This window comes from Charadrius vociferus, unplaced genomic scaffold (assembly GCF_000708025.1).
Source record: "Charadrius vociferus isolate BGI_N301 unplaced genomic scaffold, ASM70802v2 scaffold505, whole genome shotgun sequence".
In the NCBI taxonomy this organism is placed as follows: domain Eukaryota; kingdom Metazoa; phylum Chordata; class Aves; order Charadriiformes; family Charadriidae; genus Charadrius; species Charadrius vociferus.
The window spans coordinates 781,640-807,837 of record NW_009648645.1 but is presented as its reverse complement, the minus strand read 5'-3'; the positions used below and the strand labels follow the sequence as shown (position 1 = coordinate 807,837).

At 37.8% G+C, this 26,198-nt stretch overlaps 1 protein-coding gene across 1 annotated transcript; it reads left to right on the top strand.

Moving 5' to 3' along the window:
- The first annotated feature begins 500 nt into the window (after positions 1–500).
- Positions 501–13,118, top strand: ABHD17B (abhydrolase domain containing 17B). The gene is made up of 3 exons (XM_009886399.1): positions 501–978; positions 10,549–10,728; positions 11,606–13,118. The coding sequence occupies exons 1-3, from the start codon at positions 512–514 to the stop codon at positions 11,823–11,825; spliced, it is 867 nt and encodes a 288-aa protein (XP_009884701.1). The 5' UTR covers positions 501–511; the 3' UTR covers positions 11,826–13,118.
- Positions 13,119–26,198: the final 13,080 nt, after the last annotated feature.

The following is a 26,198-nucleotide window of genomic DNA, read 5'->3' as shown; positions in this document are numbered from 1 at the left end:
GCACGTAACTCATGATTGCAATACATGTTTCTCTGTATTTAGAAAATGCTGTCGTGATTTTTTTGGCTGCAGAGGTTTGCATAGCCTTAGTATCCTGCAAACACTGCAATGTATTTTAATTGTTTTTTTATAAAATATGTATTTGTTGATGGGGTGAACACTTCTCTTAATGGCTTAAAATGGGGGACTTCATTTCCCCAAAGAAACTCCAAAACTCATGCTTGTTCTTTCCCTGGGTAATCATATTTTACTTTTAATATCTGGCAGGGCTGTAGAGTTACCACTTTTCTTTAATAATTAGCTACTTTAGAATGAGCCTATAACATCAAATAAGCTATTATATAGAAATTACATATGTATTTATATATATGTTTTGTTAAATGTTTCCATTAAAGTTATGTATTATTTTCTAGAGAGGTTAAGTTTACATTTTCCATGAGTTTTTTTTTTTTTTGTAAAGGATTGTAACTAGAAACTGATACCATTGTCTCTTCCTGTTTCAGACTAGAAGATGAATAATCTTTCCTTTAGTGAACTGTGTTGCCTGTTCTGTTGTCCGCCATGCCCAGGGAAAATTGCCTCCAAGCTGGCATTCTTACCTCCTGATCCCACGTACACACTGATGTGTGATGAGAGTGGTAGTCGCTGGACTTTACATCTCTCAGAGCGAGCAGACTGGCAATATTCTTCTAGAGAAAAAGATGCCATTGAGTGTTTCATGACTAGAACAAGCAAAGGCAACAGGATTGCCTGTATGTTTGTGCGTTGCTCGCCTAACGCCAAGTATACTTTGCTCTTCTCACATGGAAATGCTGTTGACTTAGGTCAGATGAGCAGCTTTTACATAGGACTGGGTTCACGGATTAATTGCAACATATTCTCATATGATTATTCTGGATATGGTGCAAGTTCTGGGAAGCCAACAGAGAAGAATCTGTATGCTGACATTGATGCTGCTTGGGTGGCTCTTAGGACAAGGTAAGACTTAGCTGATATTTTTCTTTTACAGTGTACTTTAAAATGGTTGTACTTAATCTGCATTGGTAGTTTAAACATAAATGCTGTATTTCAGGATTCATGGATTCATATCCCAGCTGATTGCTGTGCCTTATGCTGAAGGCATTGTCAGTAGTGAGCAGTATATACTACTGATATACTGGAAGAACTGGAATGGGATGAAATTTAATAATGTATGTTTCAGTCTTGAATGATTAGAAGGTAAACCTTGTCACGATTTGGGGTCTTCTCAGTTGGAAGTATCAGAAGATAGGAAAAAACCTATAATAATTGATTCCCCAGTAATTGAGTCACTAGTGTGATGTGGGTGTGAGATGGTACAGGTTGGTTTTTCAGATAATTCCATCACCTACTTTTTTGTAGGAAGGGGCAGTGGAAAAGTTGTTATAAGAGAAGCTGGTAAGACTCAGTTTGGATTTCGGTATGGTGTTCAGACCACCTTTGTTTCAGAATTCAGACTATTAGCTACAGTATTTCCAAAGATAGCTTTCTATATAAAACAAAAAGATGTTTTTATCTTGGCAAAATATGATGTGTGGGAGAGGTTGTAGTTGATCTGTGTAGATACATTACAGTAGGAACAAAAACCAGGAATTTGCATCAGTAGTGTTAGCTCAAATAGATTAAAACTAGACAAGGAAAATAATGCAAATTGGAAGGATGTTGTTTCAGCAGCTTCTGTGTTCTAAGCCTCTGGTTTTAGAGAGATAAAGTAGTAAGATGAAAGATTCTGGATGCATCCTCTGATGGAAGAGAACTAGATGGTGAAACTTCTTGTTTATGTCAGTTTAGAGGCTCTGTTTTATGAACTAACTTGTATTTGTTGCCTCTTCTACCCTGTGACAAATTTCTGATTAAAAGGAAATGTGATTGGAACTTGAATTCTCTACTCCATTTTTGAATGATCCATCGTGTACCTTCCCTAATCAAATAAGATTGTTCATTATAATATCCCATCTGAACATGCCCTTTGTTGATCAGCATTGTTGGGGAGAACTCTCAATACGTATTTCATCTATCTGCTTTTCCCTCTTCCATTCAGGAATTACGTCACCTCAATCCCATTTGCTGTCTGCCTTTATTCTTTGTGTCAAATCCTCCTTTACAAATATGTAATTCTGTAGAGTGTATGCAGCTTGTATTCGTCTGCACAACTCCTGCATTTCACGATTGTGAACTGAATTTTTTCCGTTGCTTAAAAAGTGGTTGGTATTACTAGTTTCCACTGTGGTACTTCCAACAACTTTCCAACTGGCAGACCTCATCTTGTACTTGTATCTGAATGCTGAATGTAGTAGGGAGAAGTTCAGCACGTGACTCTGGGTATACTGGCTCACACAGTTCGGTTACCAGTCCACAGTATTCTCTTGAGCCCTGAATCAGTGCTCAGCTGTGTTTAAATACTTGATGAATATCTGGACCAGAATGGAACCTTTAAGCATTTGCTGCAGCATGGATTCACTTTTCTAGCATAGCCTGTTCTGTCAGTGTTAACACTGACACCATCTTTAACGTTTTATAATGCAAGTGTTCTGCAAAAACAGATTAATTCAGCAGATTGTTTGCAGGAGAGATGTAAATATAGCTGTAACTTCTTTGAAATTATGTTGATGGTATGAGAGAAGAAAGGGATCCTAGACTTTTAAACTGTGCCTCGCGGATTGTGATGGGACGAAGAAAAGAATGGAGAAATTACCTTTGTTGGAGGTTGATCACAGCCACCCACAGCTCTCTGCTTTCCCTGTTCTGAGAAATGGGATCACAGAACCCAGCATTAAAAGGTGTTTTGAGGGTAATTGAAATCCTGGTGGGGACTTCATTCTGCAGTCAACACAGCTGCTTGTGGTGGACATGTGTTAGTGTGTTAAGTTTTTTATCTTGGAAGGACAATCCGGATGGTCATCTGTAAATTGGCACAACTGTCCATTGGGGACTGGACACCTAAAGTGAAATAGGCTGGAACTAGTATTGAGGATGACGGTGAGGTTGGTCCAATGTCACTTTCTTAAAATTGGTTGCTGTAAGGGTATGTGAATATTATCAGTCCTGTAAATGAATACAGAAGGCTAATTTGGCAGCAGACCAGAAAAGGTAAACAGCACATGCAGATTATGAATTATGTCCCTATTCTTTACCTGCTTTGAGTATTTTAATAGGAAGCAGTAACTATCCATGTGGATGCTGACTGTAGAAGAAGGCAAGGTGATTCACTGCCATCGTGTTTGGGAAAGTTGCGCTTTGTTGCATATTCATGTGCATGGCACTATATAAAAGCTGCAAGTGAGAACATTCTTTTTCTGACTGTCATAGCTACAAAGTGTTGAAATGCCAGGAGTCATTTTAGGATACGCCTGTTTTCTGCTGTCCTGGTCTCTGAAGCCCTTTGATGACACCCTAGCAAGGGTGGAAAGGTTTAACCAGCCCCAGGCAAATGCAGGGCAAGTGGTGCTCATTCAGAAACCTGAAGACTTGGAGTTTCCTAATGACTGGATTTACCTTTAAGACGCCAAACAGCCTTTTCATTGTTGCTTATCATGGACAGTATAATAATTGAAAAAATGAAGGGTATATCTCAACATCTGATTGATGTGTCAAAGTGGACAGAATGTCCATAATTTGAACAGCCAAATATAGGAATAGTATCAAATCTATTTGGATGTTGGCTGAAAGTATTCTTTTGCGAATTCATAAATTATGGTTTGTTTGGGGTTTTTTCATTCAAAGATGGAGGGAGGGGAATTTGCTAAAAGATGAGGTGCCTTAACTTTGAATATTTGGAGAGAATTTGAGCTTTTATTTAAGTTGGTAGGGGAAAGTAGCTCAGTTTATCATGAAGAGAAATCTTGCCAATAAATCAAATATACCAGTAGCATTGTAGGGTTTAGAAAGGGCCAAACCATCATGAGAGAGACAGAGGAGGTGCAGTTTGTTGATTACTACATGCATGGTCAATGGGCTTGCCTCTCATAAAACATAGTTCCCTTTCTCTTCTAATAATGTTATGTGTTGTATACACAAGAAGGGGAATGTGCATCTGAGTTGAAGAGCTGTACGCTCATCAATTTTATTCATGGCCTGGAATGTTGATAGTTAAAGGTGTGCAGGATGTTCATGCCCTTCATGTTCTGCAATTTGTAGGTGTAATTTTGTGTGTTATGTGCATGATGACAAAAGGTTCTGAAATGTGCATTGAAAATTCCCTCAGGATGTTCCCCCTTGTTCCTTGTGCCCCAAGCACTGCTGTCATTGGTTAAATGCCTGTGTTGCAATAGCTTCACAAACAGTGGCCTCACCAGAGCATCTACTACACCTCTTCATTAGCCTGAGAGGTACTATTGAAAATGTACCCTTCTAAGGTTCATTTTACTGATACTGTATTTTATTATTGTAAAGTGACTGAGTCTTCTAGATCAAAAGCAGTAGTTCAGAAGTAAAAAGATAAATTGTTTTGTCTCCCTTAAGTATATCAAGGCCAAAATGGCAGGTACTCTAAGAGCCTGCAAGTACAGTATGATAGTTTCAGCTGGGATTTGGTTGTTAAAGGTAACTGAAGTTCAAAAAAAAAACAAACAAAAAAACCCCAAACAAACCCAAAACCCAAACCCACTCATTAGAGCAAGACATGCATTTTGTAGTTTGCATATTGCACATCATGGTGATGTGATACATGTACAATGAAAGTATGTAATATGAAGAATATCTAATATAAGTGGTATAGGATGTATATCCAATTAAAGTATTAAAGGTAAGGTCAACCATGGCCTTGAGCAGCCTGACTTAGTGAAAGATGTCCCTGTCTGTTGTGGGGGGCTGGACTAGATCATCTTCCAACCCAAACTGTTCTGTGATTCTATGAAAAGAAAAAAAAAAAAGGTAGGAGGAGCGAAAAAGAGGTGGATTGCCACTAAGATAAGTAAAGTGCAGAACAAGTCTTGTTACAGAGACAGAAATATAAAAGAAACAGAGTTTCTGCTACAACACATTGTGAAGTTTGTCACAGAGGGAAAAAAAAGAATATTTCATTGCTGTTTAGCAGTTTTTCTTCTGTGCCAGAAGCTGAAAAGATCAGGCAGGAGTGTTGAGGATTGCCTTTTTTTACAATAAACTATGTATATTTGATCAGAATATGTGGGCTTGCAGAAGAGGATACTGTCTTCAGTAGTTGCCCCGTGTTAGCTTGGGCCCTGATTCTAAAGAGTGGTCGGATGGTACAGTTGCAACAATTTATTGGCTTGCTCCTTCCTTTAACCCACCAGTGGCATGTCATTTCTTGCCTGGCCATAAAGACAGCCAGCACAAAGGAGCAGAAAAGTAGTTGCTCTCCCTTCTGGGAGTACCCAGAAGAGATTAATTCAGTTTCCTAAACTAGTTGCTGAAGCCAAATGAGGGGAAACGTGGCTGAAGATGCAAATAGGAAAGTGGTTCTCTTCTGTTTGGCGGTAGCTTAGCTTTGTAGTGACATTAACCTGTACTTTTACTGTGAGGATAGGGCAGAAGTTTGTGAGTGCTCAGATTCTCTGTGTGGATGCCTGCAAGATTATGTCAACAGAGGTACATTTAGTTCTATGTGAAAACCGGTCTTCAAGTTCCATGTGCTGTCAAGGCAGGTAGCCCTTAGGTGCACAAATGTAAAGGATGAATTGGATGTTAAAAGAAATTGAAATCTTAGTTGCTGTGGGAAAAAGAAAAATGTGAGCAGCCTTTAAACTGTGGAATATATATATCTAAATTTTATGCCAGATTCAGTCCAGAATAACTTGTCCCTAAGGAACAGTGCTTTCTCTGAGGAGGTACATCTGTGCACAGCGACTTTAAAGATTTCGTTCAAAGATCCTTGCTGGTGATTATGACTTAAAAAAACCCCCACCATTACCACCATGAACAAACTGAAGGCCTGTTTATTCTGACACTCATTATATAAGATTACTTGAGTAGACAATACTATTTACATTACTCCTAAGATCAACATAATGAGCTTTCAAAGATATCAACAGTTTTTACAGCATGTCTTTGAGCTCTTGTGACCAGAACAGCTACTTACAGCGTATGGCTTTGTAACTGTCATGTTCCGCTTCCTCAGGGTGGTCTGTAATTAAGAGAAGAACACTACTGCCACTTTTTCTCTTAAAATCATAGAATGGCTTAGGTTGGAAGGGACCTTAAAGATCATCTCGTTCCAACTCCCCTGCCATGGGCAGGGACGCCTTCCACTAGACCAGGTTGCTCAAAGCCCCATCCCACCTGGCCTTGAACACCTCCAGGGGATGGGGCCTCTACAACTTCTCTGGGCAACCTGTGCCAGTATCTCACCACCCTCATAATTAAAAATTTCTTCCTAATACCTATTCTAAATCTACCCACTTCCAGTTTGAAACCATTACCCCCCATCCGATCACTACATGCCGTTGTAAAAAGTCCCTCTCAAGCTTTCTTGTAGGTGCCTTTCAGATTCTGGAAAGTTGCTCTAAGGTCTCCCTGGAGTCTTCTCTTCTCCAGGCTGAACAACCCCAACTCTTTCAGCCTTTCCTCATAGGAGAGGTGCTCCAGCCCTCTGATCATCTTCGTGGCCCTCCTCTGGACCCACTCCAACAGGTCCTTCTTATGTTGAGGGCTCCACAGCTGGACGCAATATTCCAGATGTCATCTCACAAGAACAGAGTAGAGGCGGAGAATCACCTCCCTCAACCTGCTGGTCACACTTCTTTTGATGCAGCCTAGGATGTAGTTGGCCTTCTGGGCTGCAAGTGCACGTTACTGGCTCATGTTGAGCTTCTCATCAACTGACACCCCCAAGTTCTTCTCCTTGGGGCTGTCCTCAATCCATTCTCCACCCAGCTTGTATATGTGCTTGGGATTGCCCTGGCCTGCATGCAGGACCTTGCACTTGGCATTGTTGAACCTCATGAGATTCACATGGGACCGCTTATTGAGTTTGTTCAGGTCCCTCTGGATGTCATCCCTTCCTTCTTGATCTGGCACTTCCTCATTTGGGAGACCAGGTGTGTAGTCAGTTGACTGATAATAATTTTCTACCAAACTTCTTGTATTTTACCTGGAGTTTATAGGACTGTTGAGAGGAGTAGATGAATCTTATGACTAGAGAACTTACCAACGGTTATCTTTTCAGGAATTGTTCCATTTTAGATCGGAAAGAGATACTTTTAGGAGAGAGAAGCTGAGGGACAGTTAAGCTCTTTCTTTTTCCCCAAACACTGTTCAAGAGAAGATGGAAGACTAGAGATAGACACAGCAGATATTCTGTGATTTTCAAGCTTCTTGGTTTGTTGTGTGTGGGTTTTTTTTTTTTCAAGCCAGAGTATTCGTAAGTCTCACTACTTTGAACCACCACTTCTGATGACTGGACTCACAATTTTAGTTTCCATGCTGTGAAACAAATAGTTTGTGATGGGTGCGTGAAGGCAGTCTGTTTGGCTGTGATGGATAAAGGATTATTTTAATCCAAATATAGTAAATGCTTTTTATTATTATTATTTTTGTAGCTAATATTTAGCTATCTTCAGGCTGAAGGATTTGGATCTAAAAAGAGGGGAAAGACTAATGTGAAAGAGGAGAATATATGCTCCATGTGATAAATGGCATAGTCCCAAATTGGGTTGCAATTTATGTTGACAATTTATTAAATGAATAAATGCAAGCAAACAGCGCTGGGTACGCCGGGAGCCTCTGCTCTACCAAGACACACACCGTACAGTTCCTGTTTCTGGTTTATATCCTTTCTGCTAATACACATTCTTTAAAAGGTGGGTCTATGCGAATAAATTCCAAGAGTAGGCTTATCTCTTTCTGCGCATGCCCTCGGGGTTTTCTTGGCTCCCATCTGGTGATCTTCCTGGCTGCCTTCAGGATTACCCCAGATTCCACGTATGCGCATGGCCTTCCTTGGCTCACCCTTAGGGTGACTCCAGATTTTTATGGCTTGACACCATATGGGGTCCAAACTAACACGCAAGTATGTCTTTTACAAAAAGCTAAAACTATATACATTAACCACTCCATTTCTCTTAGGCCTGCGGTTATACAAGGGTATATGATAGAAAGTCACATTTCACCATGCGGCCCTAGCATTAGTCCATATTGACACGAATCAGGTGAACACATTTCACACTCCAAAATAAACTTCTAAGCTTTGTTTTATATTTCTGTGCAATGGCCTGCATCTTGTAAAACTCAATACTTGAGGAAATCCGAGTGTGATAATTTGCAAGGTTTTTTATATGAGAACTATGTTATGTCATAACGTGCTACAAACTTCATGCCATACTAATGATGCAAAGTGTCAGGTATTAATGGGAGTTTTGTTCAGATTATATGAAAGGGATATGAGGCCATACTGTACTTTCAGAATGGATGATTGTGACTTGAATTATTTTGAATTGGGAGATTCACTGTGAAAAGAGAGGTACTAGGCTGTTCTCTGTTATTTCAGAAGAGATACAGGAATAGTGAAGACCTTACATTTCTTCTGGTTTCAAAGCTTTAATTTATTTTAATTTTGTGTGTTGGAATTTTGAGAAAATCTTTGTTAATCAGAGTGTTTGAATTTTTTTATGCTCTGAGAACTGTTGTGAGGTGGAGGGCTTGCCTGTAGTTCCAGGCTGGTGATTGAGTCTTAGTGTTTTACAACTCTGAATTTGATTAAGATCCTAGAAACTCCTAGGAAACACTGATAGTAATTAAGTAGTCATGATACAGATACATTCATAGAATCTGTGATAATACTTTTATAGCTTGTATGTTTCGCTCTAGCAGAACACAATTTACATAAACAGATGAGTAGTTAAATAGACAATGTTAGCTGTGAACAATGGATTTTAGCCTGAATGAAGAAAGCTTATTGGGGTGTCTATTAGCCTGAATGAAGAAAGCTTATTGGGGTGTCTAATGAGTTCTGCTAGTGATAGTTACATTTTAGTAGTACTTAAATGTGATTTTGCTTTTCTTGAAATCTTGATATATTTTTTTTAATTAACTGTTTATTACGTACTGATGTAACACACAGGACTTGCGGATTTTTGGTTTTTTGTTAGTTGGTAATTTGAATGTCTTGGTACATGTGAAACATCTTTTTTCCTGTTGTTCCTGGTTCTGAGGCTTTTAGACTTTCCTAATTTTAGTGTTTGGTGACCTGTCCAGTTACAACACAGTTATTTATCCATATTTATAAGATACTGGACAATTTTTCATTACCTCTGTTTCGTTGGCTTTACAAATGTTATGTGAAATGTACTAATTGGAGAACTCTTTTTTGGGTATGCGTGTTGTTACCTAGCTTTGGCAGAAAAGATGCATGCATTTATTGTAGAAAAGGTAATGGTAGCACTTCGTCTAAAAACATTTGATTGTCAGCCTTTTAGGATTATAGTCAGTTGGCAAACATTAAACTCACCTCATGCTGTTCCACAGTGGTGTTAGGTTAGTCTGCTCTAACTCAAAGCTGAACAAGCTTCTGATAATGCACGAGAGCAATGTTTGATTTTTTTTTTATTTTTTTTTTTTTTGTGACGCAGTGTAGTATCTCTTCCTATCTAAGGTACTACCTTTCCCAAATAAGTTAAACAGAGGTACCCAGATAGATACACTTTTGCAGTATGAACAGGACTAAGACTACTTTGTTAGTATAGATCAATGTGTCTGCAGCTTGCTTCTCCTGTGAGCACTGTTCTTGCCAGCATAACTTTCTGCTTAGAGGCTTTTCCAGTGTTACTGGGAAACCAGCTGCTTCTTGTACCCACGCTAATGCAGAAAAATATATTAGATCTGGCTTGTATAAGTGTTAACTAGTTTCATGACTCTTTTTTGTTTACATCTGATAATACAGAAAAAGAGTGTTTTCATCTTACTAGAAGGGAGGCTTTGAATTTAATTTTGTAGTGCTTATTGGGCTGTCTTAATTGTGGGTTAGGTTGGGTATTCCTCTTGCTAGCTTGCATGTCAAATCAACTGTGATAAGAAAGAAGCATCTTAGCTATTACATAGGGTGCATAATATTCTGACCACTGTCTGTATGGGCATGCTCTAGATCCCATTAAATTGCTGAACAATGTTACTGGATTACAGTTTTTATCTGGTATCAAAAAAGTAAAGCCAGTCAAATTTTTGCAGATTTGACTATGCTCCATTTGATGATAACCATAGAGCTAGTAAGTCTGTAACCAGTTTTCTGTTGTAGGTCCACTAAACTTACCAGTGAAAGCATTCAACTAGTATAGAAGTCACAAGTACATTCACAAATCCATATTTTAAAAAAATGCACCCATATCTTAGTATTATTCTGGTATAAGGTAAAAAAAAAAAAAAGTCCAAATACAGAGTAAATAATTGTTCCTTTAAGTCAGGAATGTTAGAGAATACATTTGCTTGTTCTTGTACCAAGCTGCTGTTTCACATAGTTTGTCCTCTTCGGAAAATTTTCATCTTCAGATTTTTATTTTTTTTTTGCTTTGCTGTGTAGTTGTGATTTTGTCTATTTAACTTTATATGCCACTTTTGTTAACATTTTTAATTTTCTAGGTACGGAATCCGCCCTGAAAATGTGATTATATATGGCCAGAGTATAGGAACAGTACCATCTGTGGATCTTGCTGCTAGGTATGAAAGTGCTGCTGTAATTCTTCATTCTCCACTGACCTCAGGAATGCGAGTAGCTTTTCCTGATACAAAGAAGACCTATTGCTTTGATGCATTCCCGAAGTAAGTTGTAGGTTGTTTTTTTTATTCTGCATGCATTTTTCTCTATTTAAACTAGGGAAACAAGTAATATGGCAAATTCTCTAAAATTTCTTTCAAAGGTTTAAAAAAAACAGTTGGGGAAAAATCAGAGTGAATAACAACAATGAGGAACATTTGATTTGGAGGAGTTCATAGAATTTTGTAAATCTTCTAGGTTTTTCACATGTCTAATCATTTCAGTGGGTATCTGTTAAAGAAGTAATTAGTTTTCCTATATGTAACCCCTAATATCACTAATTCTAACAAGCAGTTCTAGTCCATTGAATTGTTAATCTGGGTAACTGAACAGTCTTTTGTGTATGTTTCTCTAAGTAGCAAAAACTGGAAAACCAAGTAGACCTTAATTGAAAAAAATTCCTGTCACGTATTTCAGAGCTATGCCACTAGTTGGCCATTACAAACTGGTACGCTTGTCTCAAATAATTACTTGTATTTTGAACATCTAACTTTTTTTCCCCATAGATGGTCAAACTTTAAATGCTAAAATTCTTTCACTTCTGACAAGCACTTTTTACTGAAAAACTCTGAAGTAATATTTTCATCAGTCCGGTGACTTTTATTTTTTGAAGTGTACATGGTAATGAATACCACTTCTAGATGGATTGCTCTGTTACTTAATCCTAATAGTTTCCGGTAGTGTTTTCCTTTCTGTGTGGCTTTACATGTGCTACTGTAATGGCTTCCAGGGTGTTGATAAGATCTAGTTTTCTAATGATTTAAACAAATTCAAAATTAAATCGTTTAAACTACAATGTGAATTAAAAAATGAAATTAACAGTCAAATAAAAAAGATTTAATAAATCTCTCTATGTTCATAGATATAATCTTTTTCTTACAGCATTGACAAAATTTCTAAAATAACATCTCCTGTGTTAATAATCCATGGGACTGAAGATGAAGTAATTGACTTTTCACATGGCCTAGCATTATTTGAGCGTTGCCAGAGACCTGTAGAACCACTGTGGGTAGAAGGAGCGGGCCATAATGATGTGGAACTCTATGGACAGTACCTTGAAAGATTAAAACAGTTTGTGTCACAGGAACTGGTGAACTTGTAGTTTTCTTTGTATATTTACGTGCTTTTTCATTTCACTGCAGAACTGCACGCCTTGATAAATACATAACATAAAACCTGAAGGTTGTGTTTTCAAATCATGTTGGTTGCCTTCATTAAATATATAGGTAATGATTTGTCAACATAATTAATGAAGGTTTTAATGCCATCATTATAAACTGGAATTACATGATCATGCAGTCAAGCTTGGCAGTTCATATTTGTGTGAGGTTTTTTTCTTCTTAGATGTACAAAAAAAAAATCAGAGTACTGTATGAAAACTTAATTATATAAAATCAAATGCTGTAAAAGTGTTGCCAAATGCTTTAGCATATCAAAACCAAGTTTATAAATATTTTTTAAACATCTCAATGTACTGTGACTTACTCTGTTGCACAGGTGTAAATTAAAAACCAGACTTCTAAGCAGTTGTTCTGTGAAGTGTAATAGCCATGAAATTTGAGCAAATACTAATGTATGTAATAAGAAGTCACTGGAAATGACCCATGCCCTGTTATAGGGGGAGGGAGTCAAAATAGATCTCTTTTTCCATATTTTTTCATATCTTTTGTGCTTGTTTTTGCTTTAGTTGTTTTGTTCTTGTGTTGTCTCTTCCCTTTCAGGTTAAACAAATTTACCCACTCATCTTCTCAGCAGTCCTAATCTTGCCAAAATAATGCCACAAGTTATCATTGTTGTAACGTAAATACCATTCACATGATTGCTACTGAGGCCACTAAGTACTTAACTGAAACCAGTGAGACTTTTAGAACCTAGAAGGCTTTATGGACAATGTAGTTTTAAACACTGATTGCATTGAGATGCAATATTTCATTAGAAAGAACCTGGAAGTTCATCCAACTCTGTCATAAAAAACTTGCAAGTTTATGGTTGTCTGATCAGGCTTACTTTTGGATGTTTAGTGTAAAGGCTTATTGTTTTTTGAGTGTTGTATGGGAATTTTACTAATCATGTCTGGATGGTGTAGGGGGAGGGGCAAGAAGAGAATGTGGACATTTTTCTATTAACTCATAGTAAAATAAACTTTGTCAGTTGCCTTTCCCTTGAATGCATTTTGCTTGAATAAAACTATGAAAAATAAACTTAATTCTATGTAGCCTATTTGTAAAGAAAGTAATATTCCAACAATACACACTGTGCTTCTAATTTTAAGGCCTTATGTAGTTTAATTGTTCTGCTCATTTTTTGTGATTAAGACTATTGTATACTTAAATGTAGCTTAAAGTATCGTGAAAACTTTGGTTAAGATGTGTTGATTAACAGTAAACAATATTCCCCACACTCGCTGTTTTCCCTTTCCTTTTTTAAAAAGAAATAGCAATGGTTGCTTGCGATATCAAAATAATAAGCAACTCCGCATTTACTCTAGGAAATCTGAGAACTAAAGCAGTAACCAATTGCTGTGAGTTGTCAGTACATTTCATTATCATCAGGTGCTGTTTTTATCTCTCTCCCACTCCCATGCCTCATCTTACTTCTTTCTGCTGTTCATCATACAGGTTTTCTGCTGTAGAGCTACTTATAAACATTCTTCTGTAATGAATTAAAATTTAGTTTACTTTGAAATCATCATTGACTTCTTGTCTTGTGCTCTTTGGTTTCTTAATGGGATAGAAAGAAATTTTAATTTGTTCTCAAGCAACTGGGTTCCTGTTTGTATTTTTGATCAAGTATGCTTCAATGTGTTCTGGACTTCAGATTAATATTCAGGCGCAATAATATTAGACTTAAAGATTTTCACCCTAATCCAAGATTTTGCAATTGGAAGTGAGCTTAAATAGATACGTAACTCTATGTAATGCTTTATTACATCATGCTGTATACAAAGTTTGATTTAACTTCCTTACTACCTTACAGCCACTATTTCTGATTTAGATGGGAACCGTTTCCATTAAGTGTTTAAGTGCTTGCTTTGTGATGAATGAAGTCCATTTTGAGTCCTCTTCAGAAATGCACAAATAAAGAATGTAGAACTGCAATGATAAGTGATACGGATTGACTGATAGTACTGCAAATTGCAGGCAAATGATCAAGTGTCATCACAAGAACTATCTGATGATGCCAGGGAATATTACGGCAGCCTGTAATTGAGAAGACAGAAAAGGTGGCATAGCGGTTCTGCTGCTTTCGTTTCTGTGTTTTGTTGAAGCAAAACAAAAGGCCTGACTAACAGTGTTTTGTCTTCAGTAGATGCAGCTGTGCCAGATTACACTGGTGAGTAAAGGTTCTGGTCTCTGGGACCACTTATGAATGGTTAATTATTGCCAGTTTGTTCTGATTTGTATTTTACACCTAAATTCTTCAGATGAGTTCTTTACTGAAGGAATTAAAATTGGTTTTAGGCACAGCCTAGCTTGGATTGAGAATCCTATTGTGGCAAAAAACTTGTTACCAACATAAAGCAACTGTGAGCTATTGCAGCTAGGAGAAAAACATTTGACATGGTGGTTGTCTTGTTTTTAAACCATCGTTTTGGTGAAATTGACAATGGGCTGTTGTTTTATGTTATAAATGCAATTGTCTCATCGTAAATAAAGGTTGATTCAGCATTCATTAATAGGACAATATCTGTATTTTAGGGAAAAAGAAAAGAGCATTTTATGAATCACATGGTCTCATTCCTTTTTTTTTTCTTTTCTTTAAGACACAGATATTTGACAGTAAACTGTTTTTTTCAGTTCTGGAAACCTTGGCAAATCGACTTTAAAAACATCTTCATTTATATAAAATATGAATTACCTTCTAAAGGTGCAGTCTTTTGAGGCAGGTTTTGAAGTTCCCAGCTACACATTAGGAAAAAAAAAAAGTCTCCTTCCTTTACTTTCTGCATGTGGCAGCAAAGAGTTCTAGTGTATGTTCAGTTAGCCCCTGTTATTGACTGATTTCAAACTTGCTTTCCTTTGCAAGCTCTTTTTATTGGAGAGGGAAAAAGAAAAAAAAAAAAAAAAAGCATGTTTACTTGTGGGCTCTTTTAACTGACTGACATTGTGCAGCAGAGCTAGCTGCTTGGTACCTCTCACTATGGAATATTCCAGGTCCTACAGATACAAATTTTTATCTCTATACAGTAGATATTGTTAATATTTTAAAGGCAAAAATAAGGAAAATAGTCTTTGAGAGCCAGAGGAAAAAGTATCCTGTGTAAGTAGGGAGCTTAACAGTTGAGAGCAGCTTTGCAGAAAAGGAGTTGGGGACCTTGGTGGACAACCAGCTGACCACGAGCCAGCAGTGCACCCTTACAGCGAAGACGACCAACAGCATCCTGGACTGCATTACGCAGAGACTCACCAGCAGGTCAAGAGAGGTGATCCTTCCCCTCCACTCCACAGTGTGAGCAGAGACACATCTGGTGTGCTGGGTCCAGTTCTGGGCTTTGCAGTGTAAAGAAGATATGGATGTACTGGAGCAAGTCCAGTGCAGGACCACAGCTATTTCTGAAGAACTGGAGCGTCTGTCATAGAAGGAGAGGCTGAGAGAGCTGGGGCTGTTCATCCTGGAGAAGAAAAGGTTTGGGAGGGTCTTAACTGTTTGTGTAAATATCTGGTGGAGAGACAGAGTAAAGAGAGCTAGACTTTCACAGTACTACACACTGAGAGGACAAGAGGCAGTGAATGCACACTCTAAAACAGGAAATCCCATCTGAATACCAGAAAGTTTTTTTTTTTTTTTTTTTTTTTTGTAAGGGTGATCAAACACTGGAACCAACTGTGGTGGTCACATCTTTACAGATATTCAGAACCAAGCTGAGCACAGCCCTGGGGAACTTCCTGTAGCTGACCCTGTTCTGAGCACAAGAATTGGACTAGATGATCTCAGGGGGTCCCTTTGAACCTCAGCCGTTCTATGGTTCTGTGAAGTATGGCATGCAAATCCTTTAGGTGGTTGGCACTACGTATATTTGTGTGCCATCACCATACACCATCTCAGAAGTGGAGACTGTTGAATTACAAGGATTATCTTCATTTAGTGCTCCCCACTTTTGGTGGTTAATTTTTCAGCAACAGAAAGAAATAGAAAGATTGCTATAGAAAAAGCCCTTTATCTCTTAATACTGGGACCATCACTGCTTCATGTGCTGTTGCTGAGACTGACTCTTAACCCCAAAATTTCTACCACAGGCAGTGTCATCAGAGATCACATTGCTACCTTACTACAAAAGGAAGATTGAAAAGCTGGATGTAAAGTATAGGCATGCTATCCTGAAAAGTGGAAAAGTGTCTTAACCTTTCTCAAAGGTGGGAACTTTGCATTCACAACTACTGTTACCCTATGTGCTTGGCGAGCAGCAGAGGAGGCTGAACAGAGATAGGATTGGTTTGGGTTGTTTTAATAAAATTAGTTGATAAAGCTTGTTCTAATTCACTTGAATGGTGTTTGTAAAACAAAAATGAAAAGTTGTTTATATTCTCATTGGGGGAAAAAAAGGTTTTCAGGAGCTGATAACTGCATCAGGTTTGCTCCCCTTTACTTAAACAGTTCAGATAACGTTTGACTCTTTCTGATCATTAAAAGTTAGTGTGAAAACCCATTGAGCTTATGTAGCACCAGATTGAAATTTCAACAAGATATAGCCTTAGAACTCTTTAAAATATGGAACTTCTTAACCAATTTGTGTTGAGAGAATATTAATTGTAAAACAGCGATGGAAAGAAACAATGTTTCCCTGTGAAGAAATTCATTGTGTGATGATAACAATTCTACACAATACCTTCTTCCTTTTTTTTTTTTTTTAACTTATTTTGTTTCTCAGGTAAGACCTCTTGCTCTTTCTTTCTGTGAAAGGAAGTAAAATTCTAGCATACTTCTGGTAAAAGGGAAAGGAAAATACTTTAAGAAAGAGGATAGCGTAAATGAAATGTCCTTAAAACTGATTACTCTGTCAGCGAGGAAGGGGCCAACCTTAAAAAAGAGCGTCTCGACATCAACTTTTCCCTAGAGGTATTAGTAAGGTGTCTTAGTCTAATAATCTATTTCAAAATAATTAGAAAACCTCAAAAGGGTTTTGTTGCCTAGAAGAGATTTTGTGGTTGGTAAATGAGGCATCATACAAATGGTTGTAATTTTAATGTTTTTATTTTCAATTTTTTTTTGCTTACAGAGGGCAAATAGTTTTCTAACCTTCAGCACTGAAGAGAAGACATAGAAGAGAGAGCATTGAAGATGAGATAGGCAATTTACCTTCCTATTACGTTAGAAGCTATGCACATCTCAAGAAGGTAGTTGTGCCTTGTCTCCTCCTAGAGCACAGGGTATACCCGTATGAAAGGAATCGAGCTCTCATATTGGAACACTGCTTTCTTCTAAAACCACAAAGCCACAAATGTTTTTGCCTAAAGTTGTCTTTTGAAGTCAGGTAAATAGTGGGTTTACTATATTGTTCTAAAACAGAATTATACCAAAGACCCAAATAAGTCTTAATCTAGAACAGCATTTTAAGTCATTTGGTCAGTAACTTATCTAGTACCAGATAGACATGTAAGGGCAGTGCAAGTCTTTCTCAAGCATCTTAAGCATTGCAGAGTTCCTTGGTTGGGCAAGTCATCTGCTTTTAAAGATCATACAATCACAGAACCACAGAATGGTTAGGGTTGGAAGGGACCTCTGTAGATCATCTAGTCCAACCCTCCTGCTAAAGCAGGTTCACCTACAGCAGGTTGGACAGGATCACATCCAGGCGGGTTTTGAATATCTCCAGAGAAGGAGACTCCACAATCTCTGGGCAGCCTGTTCCAGTGCTCTGTCATCCTCAAAGTAAAGAAGTTTTTCCTTATGTTCAGACAGAATGTCCTGTGTTCCAGTTTGTTCCAGTCTAAGTGCACTTTAAATGTAAAAGCATCGTAAGCCATCCTAAGGAGAGTGTGAACTCAAAATCACCAGCAGCTTTGTCAGACCATTATTGATTTGGAGGCACATATGATGCATTCTGATTTTGCCCCAAATCTTGATTAAAATAAGTTTGCTAGGTCCGTTTGGTAGGCGCTGCATACTATTCAGAACTGTAACAGAACTCTGCTGGTCACTGGTTTGAAATGGCCTCCTAGAATGGTGCTATTTTGTTATGTTAATGGCAATGTTTCAATTGGCTACAAGTACATTCACAAAAGACCTCAGTAATAAAAGCTAAGTGCTGACAAGAGGCATTGGGGTTTTCCAACCTTTCTGCTACCCAAGGGGGCATATGATGGTGCTAAATAGATAATTTACTACTTTAGTATTTGGACAACTCTTTTGTAGCATTCTATACAGAGAAGGGCAAAGTATTGCATGGCTGGCTTACCAGAATTCTGTTTGTGTTGTAGTATCATTTATAGTTAGCAACAAGCTTGAATAGAAGCCACTGCCTGTCAGAGGTTTTGTGGCCACTCAAGTCGTGTAACAAAGACCACGTGCTTGGAGCCCAAACAGGAGGACAGATGAAGAGTACAGTCTTGAAAAAGTGTATGAGTTCCTGTTCTGCTGTAGTCATCTAACCCAGTGCTCTCTCAGTTTGCCCATCATAGCAGGTGTGTAACAGATAAGCTGTCATCCTGTCATTTATGATTCCTAAACAAAAAGAATTGGAGTAATTCTAAAAGTTAGGATGATACATAGGCTGTATTTTATGTCTTTCTCTGTAGTCACAAAGGCTAGAGGGTTCTGTTTTAAGGAAGAGTTGAGATTTGCTTGTCAGTAGCTAGAGCTCTTCAGAGACATGAGATATCATAAGGTGTGATAAAACCATGAGGACTGGCAGATCTGAATACGCAGTCCTGGAGACACCTCCAGAATAATGCAGTTAAGGTTAATTTTAAATCTAAGCTGTGATCATTTCAGACCGTGCTGCCACAGTGTGTTATTGTCATGCTAGATTTTCACATATTAATGGTAAAGAGATGCATTGTACTAAGGCATTGTTCATGAATAACAAAATCACATTGTATTTGCCTATGGCTCTCTGATCTGTGACATTTATACTTGCTTTCTACAGAAGTTTGCATAAACAGGTTTGTTTACATGGATGTTTGAGGAATAGCCACTCTAAGAAACAATCCTATATGAACAAGAGTGTTCATGTGTGAACAAAGTATTATGACTCGCTTCTGATTATTGCTTCATCAGTGTTCAACAGCTCTTCTGGGCCAAGTTGTCTCTTTTGCTGTGTGTGGTATGCACGGACTTGACCAGCCATGAGAATGTATGTATTTAGTAGTACGATTTTGTTGGGTTTTTATTTAAACTTTATCACTTGTTCTGAATTGTAACTATGACTTCAGTGAACAACTGGATTTGATAAGTAACCAGAAATACTAAGGTACAGATGTGTGTTTGTTTAACTATTTGATCAATATTTTTAGATATATACATTTCCATGTATCACTGTCAATGCACAGAAGACTATTAGATATATAGCTGTTGTATAATAGTATAGTTTCATTGGAGTCAATTGTGTGATCATTAATGATAGCCAGGGATTTGATTCTTACTCATAGTGAATGGTTTAACTGGCTGCGGTGCTTTTCTCTGCTTCCCTTTTATGGTTCATAAGGGCTTTTTTCCTGTTATATAGGTCTAATTAACGAAGCAATTTGGATATGATGATGGAAGCTGATCCACTCCGTTAGGCTTCCATGAAACATACAGACATCTGTTTCCACGTCTAAATTTTACATTATTGCAGCTTTCTACACTGTGTAGACTGCACGTAGAGCAACAGGATATGGGTGCACAATAAAGTTTTTACTTACACAAACATATTAATTTCTTATATGTCAATTTTCCTACAATAACCCTGTGACCTTACCCTCAATAAATGCAAGATTAGTTATGCTTCTTTCCTTTAATTGTATCACACGTATACATGGGTCGGAACATGCAAACACATCAGCAACTAATGCAAAGGAAATGCTTTCCTTGTGGTAAATTCTCTTAAAAAGTGCCTGAGAGTGTCCGATAAGTTGTCCATCTGTCCCAATATTCTGTCTGCAACAGTGATAGTCAGAGATGCTATTTAGGAAGAGCTTGCAGACCTGTGTACTCTCTGTTGTCAGATCTTCTCGTGCTCCACTGGCATCCTAAATTACAGAAGCAGAAATGTTAAAGGGTACATCCAAACCTCTGCCCTTTACTATCTGTTTCTTTTGTATGCAGATTTGTATATCCCCTTTCTGAACCTCATGATACTGGTGTCTCATGGCTATAAATCCAAGAACTTCATTACTCCCTCTAAAAGGAGTACTTTCTTTTCTCTGCTTTAAATCCATCTCCTAAAAATTTCACTTCTAAATGAGTGTCCTCCATCTCATGTTTGCGGGATTTGGTAAACAGTTCTGCCATCGTCCTACCCATCTTACACCTAGTAGATTTCACTCCATTTTCCTTTGTAAAGCAAGTGCTCCCTCTCCTTAATCGTTTTACAAGTTACTCCTGAGGAGATTCTGATTGGATACAAGAGAAAAGTGTTTCAGAATGAGAACAATCAGCCACTGGAATAATCTCTCCAGGGAAGTGGTGGATTCTCCATCACTGGACTTTTTTAGGATTTGGCTGGACAGGGTGCTGGGCCATCCAGTGCTGGACTGTGCTTTTGCCAGCAAAGATTGGACCAGATGATCCCTGAGGTCCCTTCCAGCCTGGTGTTCTATGATTTTAGTTGTCTTCTGCTGTGTCCTGTTGGAGAAGCAGGCCACGTACTTTCAAATAACCTGATAAAGAGAGAAGACGCAGAGTGTATAAATATAGAATTTAGCACTTGTTATACATTATGGATCAATACTTCTATAGTCATATTTTTATTGACTTTTGAGACCCTTAGCATAGAAAAGGAGACACCATTTATGGAATGTGGGTGCTGAAACTGTTTCTGCAATAGAATAATTCAGAAAAAATAGTGTTAGAAAGAAGTCAAAAAAGGAAAACATTCTCTCCAAAGCACTTAGACTGTTTTAACATGGTTAAATCAGTAAACCCATGTATCAACATATATTTTGAGGACTAATTTAAATATTCATCTTTAACTTGTTTGTAAAGTTAGCTGATATGTACTGTAACACTTTGTTGTGATATTTTTGACCAAAGTTGTGCGTGTACATTGATAACTCCTGTCATGACCCTTTCTTTTAACTCTAGGATTTTTTCTAAGAAAAATAAAGTGCCTTAGTATCTACATAATATTTTTTGGCTTACCCTTCACTGTAACTGATAATTTCTTATGCCATTGTGTATGTAGAAACACTTAGGGTAATGACTTTTTGAAAATTGTAGCAGCAGAGAAACAACTAAGTAAATTTCAGACTTCAAAGGCTTTTGACCACTAAGTCGCATGTTGCTTGTCTGCGTATCGTATTGATTGCTGCAGTAACAATACTTGAATTAAAGTGATGTGCTCTGGCATGTAATTGGCACCTGTGAATATAGGAAGTCTTCCCTTGAGTTTGGATTGTCTTGTTCTTTTGCTGTGGCTCTCAGATGCATGAATACCCGTTTCTCACTGCAGATCCTTACCTGCTTTTCTTCACCCTTGCACTCGGCTCATCTCAGTGATTCGCAAGGCAGTACATCCTCCCAAAATTCTCCCAGCCTGCTGCCAGAAGTGGATGAGGCTCCACTGGCTGCATGCCATATTCTGCATTTCAGTGGCGTAGAGGATCTCAGACAGGAAGGGACTTGTTGCAGCAAATGGTCAGCTATTCCTGCTTTCATAAGGGGAGATTTGTTGCCAAGGGAAAGGGTAGCCGGAAGGCTAGAGGAAACAGGACACTACAAAGGCACGTCTCTACTCCCAAGTATTTCTCTTCCATCGTGTGATGGGAAAAGAAAATAACAGGAAAGAGAGGATGTGGAAAATATAAAGTCCCACCGGGGAAAAGAAAAAAGGTTAAGGTTAGGGGGGTTGGGAGGAAATAGGCAGTGGGAAGGCCCAAAGATGGGTCTGCTAATCAGATAAAAGGAGCTTGTGGTTAGGTAGAGGAGGGTAAAAGAATAAGACAGAAAAAGGGGACATGCTGGGAGTATGGAGAGATTGTGAGAGAATTAGGCAAAATTAAAAAAAAAAAAAAAGGAAAAATAAGAAGAAGAAAAAAAAAAGGAGCTAAGAGCTTTTGGCTTTATAAAATAAAACATTTTTTAAAGAAAAATGTAACTAGTCCAAATGGGAGTGGAGAAATTAATAGATGGAGAAGTGCCAAATGTAATGAAAAACAGAGGGGAAGAAGGAAAATGGAAAAATAAAAGGAAGCAGAAAGGAGAGGAGGGGGGAAAGCACCATACAAATGTACGTCTTTTTTCCAATTCCTGTGTTTTGTCTTATGTCCTTGGGGAATCAGATTCTGATAAAAGAATTCAAGTGTAACAGTGGCACATCCTCTACTTTTACTCATTGATATCGTTACTGTACTAGGACTAGCCCAGTGGTCTCCAAATGTTTTTGATCATGCACCTCTATCAGTAAAACATTTTTGAGCATGCACCACTAATAGATGTATATTTAGTTATAAATTATATACATGTACTATTGTACTAATATATTATGTACATTATAGTACATATACAAAAAATAGTAAAAAAGGGTGAGCTAAAAATGAAACACACTATTTAGATGTATTTTATTCTATTTATTAATGGTAAAAAAACCATATATTCCTGCACCCCAGTGGATTATCTTGCGCACACCCTGGGGTGTACTCCCACCCACCCACCACCACACACACACTTTGGAGACCACTGGTCTAGACCCTAATGCAGTGTCTAAAGCTTTGCGATGAGCTCTGTCCAAAGCTATTGCTGACATTTCTGATGGCCTTGGTGATATCACAAGGTGCAGAGCTGTCTCGGCTCTTCGTGGCAGTGGAACCTAAGTGCTTCCAGTACTGCACAGGAACAGATCCTGATATAGCTAGTTAGGACAGTCCAAATCAAATATACAATCATTCACTCTGACCACACTTCAATTTTCTAGGTTCTTGTCGTCTTATTTTTACCAGCTACAAGCACAAAAATTACAGATTCAAAAAATACGCAAATCTTACTAAAGGCAGTGGCCATGACTTTAGGAGTTTCTAGTCCTGCTACAACCAAATTAAACCTAAAAGTGTTTACAAAAGACATTGAGAATTTTATTCTATTTAAGGTATTTTACATTTTTCTAAGATTCTTTGCAAAATAGGATAAGTAAATTAAACTGAGTTGTGCAAGTCCTTTGAATTAGATCTGCAATCACGCTTTCAGTTGCACAAATAAGATTAGACTGACTGCTTCGGGGATAACTTTATTTACATGTGTTGACTATTAATTTTCAGATGTATTTAATGTAACACTTTAACATGACATTCAGAACTTCAGTAATAAATCATACTGGGCTTTCTTGAGAAAGGTAAGTCTGCAAACACCTGCCTTTGTTTTGTCGTCTTCTCGTGCTTTCCTGTGGAAATTCATATAATAAAGGTTATGGGAAGGTAACGGCTGTAAGAAGATAAGCATAGACTTCTATTTGAAGAGTATTTCTTTATGCCTGTTTAACAACATTACATATAATGTTTATAAAATGCAGCTTGCTATGCCTTGAAGCAGCAATTTCAAGCAGTAACAAAAGGCAGATGTTGATATTGAAACAGAATTATGCTAAAACAATGGATTATTTAAAGGTATGTTTAGATTAGATTACAGCTGAAAGCTTTCTAACTTTCTTTATGCCCTCTGCTGACATATACCTGAATTGCCCAACATGAATACATTTAACATGCTAGGCTGAAGAATCTTTGTTACAAGCAGATTAGCTGATACAGTCTTCAGTTCAGTGGCAAGGCTCTGGGTTTGAGTGCTGTATGAATGTAGGAATTTATGCCAGCATGAAAACTGGCAAATTATATTATCTTCTTTGTATGAATTTATACTTATGTTTCAAATATGTACTTGCAGTTTAGTGTATTTTTCTGACTTCCTTGTCATTTTACATGTTTTATTGAAAGAGTCCATCAATGGTATTGACCGTACTTGCTAGTGACTTAAGGACCAGAATGGGTAGATCCCAAAAAGATGTGTTTAATCTTCCTGTGCTTGACCTTTCAGCTGAGAATAACAAATAAGACAGTAATTGTTACAAAACAGACATCGGTTTGCATAGAATTGGACTGAGAAGATTGCTTGTCTTCAGTATGCCTCCCCACAGTGGCATCAGGCAATTCCTCTGCGCTTTGTTTTTAATTCACTTTATAAACACAAATCCATCATTCTTTTCATCTGCTGGGGTACTGGTTGAAGTCGACTCAAAGATAAAAGGGTCTGTATCCTGTTAGCTGTCTGCTACCATTTAAGTAGTATTTAATGACTGTACTGTTTGTGAGACAATACTGGCAGAATGATAGGAAGACAATGCTGCATTCTGAAATAGAAATGATATTATCAATGAGATAATTAAAAAAAACCCAAAAAACAACAACAGTTTCCTATAGAGCTGTGTGTAGATAGTGTGTCTGAAATTTAGTTCCCAATAGAATGCATTCTGTGAAGTTTTATAAGGGATCTGTTTCCCTGAGGATGTTTATGAGTCTTTTCAACAAGGAAGAACCAGTGAACTCAAGCCCAGCCCAATCCGGTATATTAAAAACATATGTTGGGCCACAAAAAGTCCTGAGTTTAACCCAAGCATGGTCCTTTTAATTTGCCTCCTTCATTTTGAACCTGCAGAGGACACACAAGTTATATTGCCATGCTCCAGCTTCAAAACAGAAATTAAAATGCTTCATTTTTAAAAGAAAGCTTACATTCTGATGGAACCATAGCATTCTAGAGAAAGTAGAGAGTCTAGGACTGTAAGGCAAACATTTAATTAAACTTCACGCTAATGAAAAAGGCATGGGAGCTGACAACACCAAAGGTTCTTGAATTTGGGCTTTCCCTTATGTGTTGCTACTTGCAGGACCAATTCTGAGATTCTGTATGCTGGGGCCTTTGAGGGGTCAAGGACAGGTGCCAAGGTTGTAACTGATGGGCATCTAGGGGTGGCAGGGGAGATCACAGCTTTGGCCGTTGTAATTCTATGACTTGTCTGAGATTAGACCATTTGTAATCCAGAGGAGATTTCAGTGCTGCAACTGGAAATTTAAATATGTTGCTACGTGTCAACCAGATATCAGATCTAGTGTTCTCATGCTTTAGCTTTGCCTGGTCCATAGTAAGATGCAGCTTTTCCATTGCTAGCACTACCTGAAAGTTTAGAAGAGCCTTAAGCCGAGAGGAACTTGGTCCTAAGCTTCTGTTCCTTCCAGTTCCTGTCCGAAGTCTAGGAATAATTGTCTTTTCCAGGGCTGTCCGATTCCTTGGCTATGTTCAAATCCAGGGGAAACAAAGGTGACAGTTCTGTTCAGATCTTAAATACTTCTCTAACTTAAGTTCTATCTCAAGAGTAGTCCAAAGAAAGGAACAAGCCTCCTGTGAAGTTTCAGGTGTTGTCAACGGCATATGAAAAGGTCAGCATTTTATTGGCAAAGTAAGAAAGAGAAAGTTTCTAGCTGTCTTAGCTTCCTCATCGAAGAATCATTTGAAAATTTGGCTAGTGAAAGAGACATCATGTACACTAGGATGGAAGTGAAATTCTTTTAAAGGGAGGAAGAAACTTCATTCTCCAGGCAAGCAATTCTAGATAGCAAGTGCCTGTTCCACTCCAGGTTTTTATCGGAATATGGCACTAACCAAGAGTGATGGGAACTTACCAGCCATACTAACTTTTTTTTTCCAATCAGGAGTATAGTAATTACTAATATTTCCCTTTAAAATGTGATTACTGATCTTCAGGATTAGCACCGATGAGACATGCGGGAGCCATTCACATCTCATGCCTTTTGTTGTACCAGTCAGCAATCTCTGTCATTAAGTTGATATGCAGTCCATATTTTGAAACTTAATTGTACAGCTGCAGGCTTTCCAAGAAGATATTAAGACTGCCTGAATATATTTGTATAGTATCTCACAAGAAACTTACAGGCACTGAATTGTAAATACATCAAATAAAATAGGATTCCTTTTTTGGGGGGCGAGAGAGGAGTGGTAAAGAAAAGCTTAAACTTTAGAGACCAAATAAAGCCATACATTTCAAAAAAAGAGATCATTAGTAGCAAATAATCCTTTAGACTTGTATCTAGCAACATGTCACTGAGTATTTGCTATACAGGATAGATGGATCAGGTGGTACTGCTTCAAATTTAATGATACTCTGTGAGAAGACATCTGAAATAACTATGCAAACACATCTGTGTCCATTATCTTATTTTAATTCATTATCTCGCATTGTCAATGTTTTGCATTGAAAAGGATGTTTTAAAAGTGAAAGTGATTTCTGTACCATCTGGCTTTCAAACAATTTATGATTTATTGTCACATTTCT